Below are 12921 nucleotides of genomic sequence, written 5' to 3'. Positions count from 1 at the left end.
AAATCTATGAATCCGCAAACAGCCAGAGCGCTGGGGGGGAAGGCAGCGAGCCCGCCACGGCTCCACTCTCCCCGGCGGCCAGAGCACCGGGAGGAAGGCGGCGAGCCCGCCGCGGCTCCGCTGGTCCCCGGCGGCCAGAGCGTCAGGGGGAGGGCGGCGAGCCCCGGCCGTGGCCCTGCTCTCCCCGGTGGCGGGAGCACTGCGCCGCCCCCCTCCAGGTGCCGCCCCAAGCACAAGCTTGGTGGGCTGGTGCCTGGAGCCGGCCCTGCATGGATTAATGAAGAATAAATCTTGACAGACAAACTTGAGGTATATGTAATATTTTTGGGTTTTTAGTAAACCATTTGACATAATATCCAATGAATTTTTACCCTCAGAATGAAATCAAACTGCCATAAATATGAACAGTCACAGGGTCTAAAAACTTGCCTAAAGGATCATAGGTACAGTAAGTGGTAAAATACTGAGGCCTGGTCTACTCTGAGTGGGAGATCAATCTAAGTTACATAGCTGAAGTCGACGTACTTAGACCTGCTCATCGCGGAGTCTTCACTGCGGTGAGTCGACTGCTGCCGCTCCCCCATCGACTCTGCCTGCACCTCTCACGGCGGTGGAGTGCAGGAGTTGATGGGAGAGCGCTCGGGGGTTGATTTATCGCGCCTAGACTAGACGCGATAAATCGATCCCCGCTGGATTGATCGCTACCCGCCGATCCGGCGGGTAGTGTAGACATACCCTTAGATAGGGATAGGTAGCTAGGCCCTGATTCAGCAATTTACTTAAGCATGTGTTTAACTTTAAACACATGAGTACCTCTATTGACATCAATGGAACTATTGACATGCTTATGTTAGGCATGTGCTTAAATAATTATCAAACTGTGGAAAAGTCCTCCACATGAAGTGGTGGAAGAAATGGTTACTTACTATAACTGTGGTTCTTCAAGATGTGATGCAGACGTGTATTCCATTTAGGTACGTGTGCATCCAGCGCACTGGAGCTGGAGAAATTTGCCTAGCAGTACCCGTAGAGGGGTGGCATTTGCACTTCATGGCCATAGTCCCTCCCCTGGCTACATGAGACAACGCTACCCTGCCCCTCCCCTGAATGCCCAAAAACAATACTCCGCTACAGAGGGGACAGAGGGTGGGTGGTGAAATGCATGTCTGCACCAACAGCTCAAAGAACTACAGTTACAGCACAGTTATAGTTAGTAACAGTTTCTTCTTCTTCAAGTAGATGCAGCCAAGTATTCTACTTAGGTGACTCACAAACAGTAGCCCTCCCCCAGTCCAGGAAGCAGGGTTTGGAGTCTACCTAAACAAGGATTGAATGACTTCTCTACCAAAGTTTGCTTCTTCCAGGGCAGATGCAGTTATGGCATAATCATTTGTGAACATATGTATTGATGACCATGTAGCAGCCCTGCACATGTCCAATATAGAAACATCACTGAGGAACACAATGGACTTTGCTTGTGCCCTTGTAGAATGAGCTCGCACCTGCTGAGAGGGTGTAACCAAAACTATTTCATATTTAGTCTTGATGCCGGATGTTATCCATTTGGAGATTGTCTGCAAAGAGACCGCTTGAATCTTCATGAGATCCGCATATGACACAAACAAGGTGAAGCACAAAATGATTTAGTGCTGTCCAGATAAAAGGCTAGACGTTGCCTGACATCTAAAATATGGAAACACTGCTCCTCCAGAGATGAATGCAGCTTGGGAAAGAACACAACTAAATATGCTGCCTACTTCAAATGAAAGTGAGAAACCACTTCAGACAAACATTTTGGATGCAGTCATAAAGTCATTTTGTCTTTGCAGAATTGTGTATAAGGAAGCTCTGCCATCAGCCCTTCAGCTCTCACACTCCTTGCAGATGTTATCACTATGAGGAACACAGTTATCTGGCACAAAAGTGGAAAGGCACAAGATGCCAGGGGCTTGAATGGAGGTCCCATTAAGGCCATTAAGACTGAATTAAGGTCCCACAGAGGAATCAGCTCTTGGACAGGAGGATGTAGATGAAGGAGCCTTTTAAGAATCTTGCTTCCATGGCATTGGAGAAGACTTATCTTCTCGGAATCGGGGGAAGACATGCCAATATGGCTGCCATGTGCACTTTGAATGAACTAAATGCAAGCCTCAATGATGGAAAGTGCAAGTACTCCAAAATGTCCTGGATAGAGACCAGCATAGTTTGAATTCCACAGGCTAATGACCACACTGAAAATCACTTCCATTTCACTGAATATGCCAGCCTGGTGGAAGGTTTTCTACTCTAAAGGAGGACTTGTTGGCCAGCCACCAAACACTACTCTTTCTCCTTATTCAGCCATGCCATGAGATACAGGGAGCTGAGCACAGGCTGCAAAGTGCAGCCTTAGCTCTGAGTGAGTAAGATGGAATGGGGAGGAAGCAGTATAGGAGGCTGAACAGACAATACGAGAAGGTTGGAGAACCAGCACTGTCTCAGCCACATTGGTGCAATGAGAATGATCTTGGCCCAATCTGCCTTGAGATTGATAACATGAGGGATGATCGAGATCAAGGGAAAGGCATACAGGACAGCCAACTGACAGCTGAGGTGGAAAACATCAGACAGGGAGCCTGGACTGAAGCTCCCTCGAGAGCAGAACAGATGTCATTTTGCATCGTCCCTTGTAGCAAATAGGTCAATCGTTGGGGATGCCCAAAACTGAAGATGACCTGGAGGACATTGGTCTTCAGGGACCATTCATGACTCAGAGAAAAATAACTATTGAGAGAGTCCACAAGATGATTCTGAACCCCGGGCAAGTGAATGGCTTTTGGAATAATGTTCTCCTCGATGCAGAACTGCCCCAGCCTGATCACCTCTAGGTAGAGCAACCTGGGGTGTGCTCCCCCGTCTTTGTTCACATAGTACATTGTGGTGGTATTGTCAGTATGTGACCCACTGAGTTTATAATATGGTCCTGAAAAGCATGACATGCATTGTAGATGGCCTGAAGCTCTAGCATGTTGATATGGAGTGAGGCCTCCTGCTCCAAATACAGCCTCTGAACTTTCAGTGACCCCATGTGCGCCCACCAACCCAATCAACCTGGTTGGCAAAGGCTAGACAAAGGGAATGCCTTGGAAAACATTCTCTGGATGCATCCACCACTGCAAAGAGTCCAGGATCTGTGGAGGAAAACAAACCTGTCTGTCTAGGATGTGAAGAGTGGGATGATAAACTTTCTTGAGCCACATTTGAAGGAGGTGAAGCTGCAATTTTGCAAACTGGACCACATGTGTACAACAGACATGTGGCCCAAGAGCCTCAGATTGTCAGAACTTTCGTGCAAGGCTGAGACTGCAGACTGAGGCAAAGGTGGCAAATTGTCTGAAAATGGTTGTTCGGCAGAAACTTTTTTGACATATTGGAATCTAACAGGGCCCCAGTGAACTTGATGTTCTGAGTGGGAGCCAAAGTTGACTTCCCAGTGTTTAGGATGAGACCCAGATGGGCGAACAAGCACGGTGTAGTGCCAATGTGAACAAGAACTTCCTCTTTGAATCTGCTCATTAGCAACCAGTTGTCCAGATATAGGAAGATGTGAATTCCCTTCTTCCTAAATTACTGTGTACTGAAAGTGGTGCTCTGCCATGACAAATCGAAGGAACTTCCATGTGACAATTTTGCCAAGCCACAGAAAGTAGCCATCCTGAAGGTCCAGAGCAGCAAACCAGTCATTCTGAGATAACACAGGGACAATAGTCAACAAAGTGACCATTTGAAATCTCATGTACCTGATATATTTGTTGAGGCCATGAAGGTACAGAATGGATCTTCCCCCTCCCTAGGATCGGGTACTAGAAAGTACTGGGAGTAGAAGCCGTGACCTTGGTGTTCCAGTGGAACTTTCTCCACAGCTCCCAAAGCCAGTAGAGAAAGGACCTGCTTGAGGAGCAATATCTCGTGGGGAGATCCCTGAAGAGGGATGAGAGGAAGCATGGGGAGGTGGTGTGGAGAGCAACTGGATGGCATAACCCAATCTGACAGGGCTTAGGACCCAGCTGTCAGTGGCGACTGAGCACCAATCATTGTGAAAGTGACCCAGCCTGACCCCAACGGGAGATGAGGAGGGGGGAGTAATGATTGGAACAGTGCTCTGGACCAAGGAATCAAAATGGGAACTTGGAGGATGCCAGGGGAACGGAGGGGCTGCTACCTCGGAGGAGACAAAGGCCGGCCAAACATGCACTGCGGATAATACTGCTGCTGTTGCTGCTGCTGAATGCCATAGTGGTGGCTCTGCACCACTGGCATGTACACTCCCGAGGGACCCTGGAGTCTTTGAAGGAGTGCAGTATTTCATTAGTCTTGTCCAAGAACAGCATTTGGCCATTGAAGGGCAAATCCTCAATGGCAGAGGTGTCCATGACGTCTAGTGCGGACTGCAAGAACATCTTAGCCACCAAAGGAGCTCTCAGTTACAAATACTTGAAGTTCTTCTCACGAGGCCTCAGGCAGCTGGTCTGCAAACTTTGACATAGCTGTCCAGTTAATAAAATCATACTTGGACAGCAAGGCTTGCTGGTTAGCAATCCATATATGTAGGGAAGGGAAGGTGTAAATCTTCCTGCCCATGAAGTCCATTCGTTTGGAATCCCTATCCTTGGAGGTGGACTTAAACCTGTCCTGCCAGGTTCTATCATTCTCCGCAATTACAACTAGAGAATTTGGGGCCAGATGGGAATAAAACCCCTCAAATACCTTCAAGGGAATGAAACAGCGCTTTCTCATCACTTAGCCGCAGGAGATACAAAAGGTGGCATGCTCCAGAAGGCCTTAGCCAGTTCATGGAACACATCCTTGATAGAGAGGGCGATTCTCCCAAGAGCAGACAACTGTAGGATATCCACTAATTTGTAGGTGTTCTCTTGCAAGAGCTCTGCTTGGATACTGATAGAAGCAGCAACACCTTAATATCGTCCACTACCAAAGCGCAGGATGAACTAGAATGTATGGAATTGTCCAGAGATGAAGGCAAGGCTAAAGCTGTATCCTATTCCAGGGCTGACAGACTGAGAAAGTATGACTCTGGAGACTCTGCAGGGAGAAGGATCACTGGTGCCTAGGCCTGCAGCAGATCGACAGTCACCATCACAGACCTGGCCAACAATTTCGCCTTTGATCAAGATGAACAGCTCTGCAACCAAGGAGCACTCCCCGGATTCCATGGTGGCCACTGACATGGATAAGGCATTGTTGACCAGTACATGCCGGATTCTCCATCCTGACCACAAGATGAGTGCCAATCCCGGTACCTGTAATGGTCCATCAACGGTCCCAATGCTGCTCAGGAGATGGAAAGTGGGAGGATAATGACCCTGAGTCAGACACTGAGGAGCCTCAGGATCCTGGGAATAAGGGCGGAGTGAGAGCAGGGGGATTGAATAACTGGTCTGACTTGTCCATTGCCCAGAATGAGGCAGGAAGTGGTGCTGCTGATAGAAGCAGCTGGTACTGCTGCTGGTACTGAGCTGGTACTGAGCACACTGCTGCCAGAAGAGGCATCAATCCTGAAGTCAGCGGAGGTACCGGAGTGTCTGATGGTACAGATGTTGAGGGTGGTGAAAGCCACCATGGTAACATTCGCTGTGCTGACTACAGCGATGCCAAGGAGATTCCCGGTACCAAGGTCCCTCATGCTGATCCCAGTACCGGCCCTGCTTCCACAACCTGTGAAAGGGAAAATGGGGGCAGTGCTGACAGACCTGAGGGTTCAGCAGCTAGTTCAGTCAATGGGGCAATAGATGGTACAGCACTGGCAAAGTCCTGGACCCAAGAGACGCTGGAAACAAAAATCAGAGGTATGTAGCTGCCTGGTACACTGCTGATATGGTAACAGTTAGTACCAGCATCTCCATTGTCGGTGTCGGACTCAACAGACATCCAGGGGTTTCTAACCTCCCTACTCTATACCGAGGAAGGTTTGGAGGTACCCATGCCATCCTGTGTGCCGTTACCAACTCTGTGCTGGTCCATACTTTCCCTGGGGGAGGCAGGATAGTCCGCCCGAGACCTGGAGTGGTCTTGATATGTCTTATACAGCCTTTTCCTTGAGACAGTCAATGGGAAATGTCTCCTCCATTTCTTTGGAGAGGCACCTGCTCTGAAACGTGAAGCAAGAGCATGCTTAGAAATTAAAGGCAATCTCTGACCTGGCAAGGGCCTCGATGCCAAAACAGACCACATGGCCTGTTCAAGCGGGTGCTGCTTCAGGTGAAGGTCCCGAGCTACTTCAGTTCATTTCTTGAATGATCTGCAGATCACACAATGCTCTTCAATGTGGGCCTGGCTGAGATACAGCAAGCAACGCATGTGTGGATTGCTGATGGGGATTTCTCTCCCACATGAAGGACAACATTTAAACCAGGGGTGGCCAACCTTTGGCTCCAGATCCACATGCGGCTCTTCAGAAGTTAATATGCGGCTCCTTGTATAGGCACCAACTCTGGGGATAGAGCTACAGATGCCAACTTTCCAATGTGCTGGGGGATGCTCACTGCTCAACCCCTGGCTCTGCCACAGGCCCTGTCTCCACTCCACCCCTTCCTGCCCCCTCCGCTGAGCCTGCCGTGCCCTCACTCAACCCCCTTCCCCTCCCCAGAGCCTCCTGCACGCCACAAAACAGCTGATCGGGAGGTTCAGGGAGGGAGGTGGAGGTGCTGATTGGTGGGGCTGCTGGTGGGTGGGAGGCGCAGGGGGGGCGGGGAACTGATGGGAGGCTGCTGACGTATTACTGTGGCTCTTTGGCAATGCACATTGGTAAATTCTGGCTCCTTCTCAGGCTCAGGTTGGCCACCCCTGGTTTAAATGTTGCTTAGAGTGGCACAGAGGAAAATTAAACTAATACAACTAACATTATTCTAGTAACAGGGTACTACTAACAATATACAACAAAAGAAAACTAAACTAGTTGAAGAGTTGCGAAGCTAAGACCACACAGACTCCAGCTCCAGCCACAGACAGTAAGAAGGACTTGTCTTCACTAAAAAGCTAAATTGACACTGCTACAATAGATGCAGCAGCATCTATTTATGGGTCTAGTGAAGACACGCTCAATTGATGGGAGAGCACTTTCCCATCAATTTCTGTACTCCACCTCAACAACAGGCGGAAGCAATGTTGGCGGGAGAGCGTCTCCCATTGACATAGCTCTACGTCGACTTGAGTTATGCTACAAACGTAACTCAAAATGCAAAGCTTAGATCATCTGGCAGCAGTAGTGTAGACCCTGGCCTCAGAGAGGGCCAGAGCAGCATCCCCTCATGTTGCCAGGGGAGGCACAAGGTATGAACCACCCCTCTACAGATACTGTGAGGCAAATTTCTCTGGCTGTGGTGCGCTGGGTGTGCACACACTTAAGTGGAATAACATGGATGTATCTACTTGAAGAAGAATCCCCATTGCCTAAGACTTTCAAAACCAGCCTGGACAAGATACTAGAAAATGTACAGTAATGAACAATTCTGCAATGACAGGGAGAGGTAGTATATGAACTTTTTTCACCCCCATTTCTTACTTCTATGGTTCTTGGCAGGTTTTTTTTCCACATCTTCTATGGTTCTTTATAAATTTGAGCATTTGTGTTTATAGCAAGATCATACAATTGCTTAATATCATCTTTATGAGCTGACTTTATGATTAAGAAAGTGGTTAGTTTGTCCAAATTCTTTCTGTTTCTACCTGTGAAAAATGTGTGTGTTTAGTGAAGGTTCTAATGGAAACTCTGCAAAAATCACCTTCCATTACCAAAAAGAAGAACAGGAGTACTTGTGGCACCTTAGAGACTAACAAATTTATTAGAGCATAAGCTTTCGTGGACTACAGCCCACTTCTTCGGATGCATATAGAATGTTCCATTCTATATGCATCCGAAGAAGTGGGCTGTAGTCCACGAAAGCTTATGCTCTAATAAATTTGTTAGTCTCTAAGGTGCCACAAGTACTCCTGTTCTTCTTTTTGCGGATACAGACTAACACGGCTGTTACTCTGAAACTTCCATTACCAATTTCACCTACAAAAGGATAGGGAGATTTTCAGCCCATATCTTATAGGTACATTTCTCTTTAGTGCAAGCAGGGCTGGTGCAACCACTAGGCAAACTAGGTGGTCGCCTAGGGCGCCAAGTGATTGGGGGCACCAAAAAGCTAAGACCACGGCGAGCCCCAGCCATGGAGGAGCCGGCGCGGCGCAGGGTGGGCAGCAGCCCTGCAAAGGCGGCGGCGCCACTAGCAGGGAGCAGCCGCACCCCTCACCCTCCTGTCCAAGCTGCAGCCCGGCGCCCCCCCTGCTCCTGCAGGCTGCAGCAGATGCATGCGGGCGGCAGCCCCCTGCGTCCCCCCGGCTCCTCCCTCGCTGCGCTCGGGTTCTGCAACTTCTGGGCATGTGAGCCGCTGCCGCCGCCGCCTGGGCACGGGGCCCTCAGCCTCCTCCTGAGAGCCGCAGAGCCCGAGCGCAGCGAGGGGGGAGCTGGGGGGGGGGGTGCACGGGGGCTGCCACCCGCATGCATCCACTGCAGGAGCCCCCCAGGGAGGTGCCGGGCTGCAGCCCGGGCAGGCGCACCCCTCCGGTTCCCCCCTCACCGCGCTTGGGTTCTGCGGCTCCCCAGCGTGTGAGCTGCCGCTGCCGCCACTTAGGGTGACCAGATGTCCCTATTTTATAGGGACAGTCCTGAAATTTGGGGCTTTTTCACTTATAGGTGCCTATTACCCCACACCCCCATCCCGATTTTTCACACTTGATGTCTGGTCATCCTACTGCCACTGCCCCTGCTGGAGGGCTCCGGCGATCTGCAGGGGACAGAGGCGGCGGGCGGCATCCAAGTGCGCAGCCGCCTCCTCCCCGGGCTCCAACTTTCCCGACTCCTGCCACTCTCCAGCCCATGCACCCTGGGCCAGGCGCTTCCCCAGCGCAGCAGCAGCCAGAGCTTGGGAGGCGGGAAGTTGCTTCGGGCCCCACGGTTCAGGAAAGTTGGAGCCCGGGGAGGAGGTGGCTGCGCACTCGGATGCTGCCCGCTGCTTCTGTCCCCCGCAGATCGCTGGAGCCCTCCAGCAGGGGCAGTGGCGGCGGGCGGCATCTGAGCGCGCAGCTGCCTTCTCCGCGGGCTCCAACTTTCCTGGCTCCCGCTGCTCTCCAGCCTGTGCGCCCCCGGCCATGCGCTTCCCCTACACAGCAGTAGCTGGAACTGGGGGTATGAGGGGGGAGGGGAGTTGCTTCGGGCCCCATGGTTCAGGGAGCCGGGAAAGTTGGAGCCCGGGGAGGAGGCGGCTGCGCGCTCGGATGCCGCCTCTGTCCCCCGCAGATCGCCGGAGCCCGGCGTTGGCTCCTGCCCTGGGAGTGGCAGCGGGAGGCGGCGCAGGACTAGAAGGGATGCTGCTGTGGACTGTGGCCACCAGGCAGAGTGGGGTTCCCGGGAAATGTTCCTGACCATCACCGTCTGGCTGACTTGGCAGGAAACCTTCGCGGCGCCAACCTGAACCTGGGAGTTATAAGTTGCAGCCCCTCAGGGTCCCTTCCCCACATGTTGCACGGGCCAAGCCTCCACAGCTCAAAAAAAAAAACCCTGGACTTTCTAGTTGTAGTTCCTTATATGGATTAATCTGGGATTTCTATGAAAAAACAACCTATTTAAAAGGTTACATGATTAAATACTTGATATTTGCATTAACCTAACTTTCAAAAATATGCCCCAATTTTTTTTTATTTGCAGTGTTTAAATCAAGAAAACAATTCCAGTTGCAATGACGTATCCTGCTCTTTAAACTGTTCAGAACGCCACAACATACAAAGAAATTAATGTAGCTAACATTTTAAAAAGTAATTCAACTGATTATAAAACACAGCCACAAAACTGTTGCCAAGACAGTTGGTTTCACACTTCCCAGATAAGAAAGTGATCAGTAAAGTAAGAAACACATATTATATATAAGCGGAGTCAATGTCAAATAGAAACAGAAGTTTCAGTAAATATTAGTTTAAACTTAAAGACAAACTTTACAATAAGAAATCATATGGGAGGGGCCTATTTTATAAAGAACATTTCAAAAAAGCACTTTTCATCAGTTGTTGGAAAGTTGTCAGGTCATTTTTAAGTAGAGATATCAAAGGTCTGCAAATCTGTTATTGAATTTATTACTATGAACACTTGAAAAGGACCAGGGAGATGGGGTTTAGCTACAGGGACACATGATTTTTATACAGTCCCTTGTGCTGTCACATTATTTAAAAGAGACAAAGTGGATGAGGTGATATCTTTTATTGGACCAACTTCTGATAGTGAAAGGGGCAAGTTTTCGAGCTACACAGAGTACTTCAGGTCTAAAAAAGTACTAATAGTGTCACAGCTAAACACTAGATCTAACAGATAGTTTAACACAAGTAGTTAGCACATATTCAAGGGGACCATTCAAGGTGAAGTAGCCCATTAACTCCCTTGTAATCCCAGGACAAAAGGGGACATTAGTGGGTTGCAAGTTGTTGTAATTAACCATAAATCCAGTATCTTTATGAAGATCATGATTTTTAATGTCTAGCAACGTTTTGAATTCAAGCTCCCAGGCTCATCTTTTGAAAAGTGTTTTGCAGGTTTCCTTTGCGGAAAAGGACTGATAAGTCAGATATCGAGTGATTTTGTGGGGGCCCAACTCATGAGTTCTGAATGTTTGAGGTTGGCAATACTAAATATTACATCATGTCACCAAAGAAATTTAAGTCCAGGTTTCTCAAACTTTTTCACAGGCCGCATCTTAATACAGTTATTGTTTCATGGGCCAAATCCTCCCTCTCTGTATTCATTCTAATGAACAATGCCACATTATGCAGTATTCATTTTTGAAAGTTTATAATAAGCGATGCTCGGGGGGGGCGCAAGGTGGAAGTTCCGCCTAGGGTGCAAAATATCCTTGCACCGGCCCTCAGTGTCAGGGGAGTTAATAGTCTTTAAAATGGATTATTCTACACCCATATCTACATCATCTATAATATAGGCTAAAACTGTACTGCACAGCTATAGATGTTATGTGGATTCTTTACTACAGACATGGACAAGTGGCAGAAATAAAAACACTTAATATATGTAATATATGGGGGGAGGGATAGCTCAGTGGTTTGAGCATTGGCCTGCTAAACCCAGGGTTGTGAGTTCAATCCTTGAGGGGGCCACTTAGGGATCTGGGGCAAAATCAGTACTTCGTCCTGCTAGTGAAGGCAGGGGGCTGGACTTGATGACCTTTCAAGGTCCCTTCCAGTTCTAGGAGATGGGATATCTCCATTAATTTTTTTAATTTTAGAAGCCTTTTTCTACTTCTAAAAATAAGGACTAGTGCAAGTCTTTGTTGGTTTAGTAAACTTTGTGCTTTCATTCTTCTAAAAACGTGAGAACTTGAACATGTCTTGTTTTTCAAAAAAATAATTGTGTGACTTGAAGTATTTTGCTTTAATTAGGTCATGGCTTTGAAAATGTAGTTCTAAACTACAAAAGCCAAAGAAGAAGAAACTATTACCTGTATGTATTAAAGTTTGGTTTTGGCAAATTTGATTATTTTGCCATTTGCAGAGTTACAAAAGGTTAATTTTCATCACTACATAGGTTCAACACTAACAGAAACTAGAACTCCAACTGGTGCCCTCAGCAAAGGTGTCAGGGACTTCATTAATACGGAGATAGAATTGCTTGCTTGCCCTTAGAGATGGCTCCTTCTTTACAGCACTGAAGCACATTGCGGTGTTATGGGGAAGCTTGCATAGTCAATGCTGTACTTTTTTCTATAAGAAGAGGACTTCTGTTCCCAGTACTATCAACGAACATCTTTCATGAGCAATACATTCATTTTAAAATATTTCTAAAGCTACATTTAAAAAATTAATGTAAACAAAAATTGGGCCAAATTATTTCTCAAGAAAATGCCTTTGCTTACTTTCCATTTAATACTGCTACACCAACAGTGCTCCTTGGAGTTGACATACTGGCTACAAAGTTCCATTGACGAGCTTGTGGATCCCATCTTTCTACTGTATTCAGGTAGCTCCAGCCATCATGCCCTCCTACAGCATACATAGGACCTTCCAATACAGCTACCCCTAAAAAACAGAGAGAAACAACTGCTTCCTGGAAAAACAAAGGGCATCACTTTTCCATTACCCCTACCAAAAAAGGTGCACCTTTAAAATAAATACAAATCACATCCTCTTTTGGCTGCCAATATTAAATATGTTCACAGCAAATCAATCAAAATAATTTGTCACTTTAATTTTAGCTGATTTTAGAGTTTAGATTTAGGCTAGTATCAAGATAAAACCAAATGAGCTTTAAAGAGAGATTTTAACTGCTCTTAACCAATCATAGGTTTAGCATTTTAAAAATTATGAAGTTATACATACCAAGGCCATGCCGATGTGTGGACATAGGTGGCATTACACTCCAAGTTTTTGTTTTGGGGTTGTAGCACTCCACGGTATTCAATGTCTTCAGTCCATCTCTACCACCAACAACATACAACTTATCATCTAATACTGCAACTCCAAACTGTAACCTTCTCCCATTCATATTTGCTACAGGAGTCCACATGTTGGTACGCAGTTCATATTTTTCAATGCTCGTAGCTCCTTAACAGAAATATATACACGTTATAGTCAAAGAGAACAGTTATTTGCAGTAAGTGTTCTATTTAAATTACTGGCAGAAGGCTTGATCCTCCAGCCTGCTGAGCCCTCTGGATTTGATCCTGAAATTCACTTAAGCCTATGCTTAACTTAAAAATGCAAGTAGTATTCTTTATTTATTTTTTTAATTTTAATTTTAATTATATTATTTATTTTTTAAGCATGTAATTAATCCCAGATTAATTACATGTTTAAAAATTAAATATTTTGAAGGGCAAG

At 47.2% G+C, this 12921-nt stretch overlaps 1 protein-coding gene across 6 annotated transcripts in view; it reads right to left on the bottom strand.

Annotated features, from left to right (window-relative positions):
* Positions 1 to 12921, bottom strand: part of KLHL5 (kelch like family member 5) — a 102167-nt gene that overhangs the window by 13258 nt on the left and 75988 nt on the right. For all 6 annotated transcript variants that reach the window (XM_054030426.1, XM_054030427.1, XM_054030425.1 and 3 more), the window contains 2 exons: positions 12421 to 12645; positions 11958 to 12120 (listed from right to left, as the gene is read on the bottom strand). In XM_054030426.1, coding sequence (XP_053886401.1) covers positions 11958 to 12120; positions 12421 to 12645 — 388 coding nt within the window. The remainder of the gene's footprint in view (positions 1 to 11957; positions 12121 to 12420; positions 12646 to 12921) is intronic.

Source organism: Malaclemys terrapin, chromosome 5, assembly GCF_027887155.1.
Source record: "Malaclemys terrapin pileata isolate rMalTer1 chromosome 5, rMalTer1.hap1, whole genome shotgun sequence".
Taxonomy (NCBI): domain Eukaryota; kingdom Metazoa; phylum Chordata; order Testudines; family Emydidae; genus Malaclemys; species Malaclemys terrapin.
This window is presented reverse-complemented; position numbering and strand designations above follow the sequence as displayed.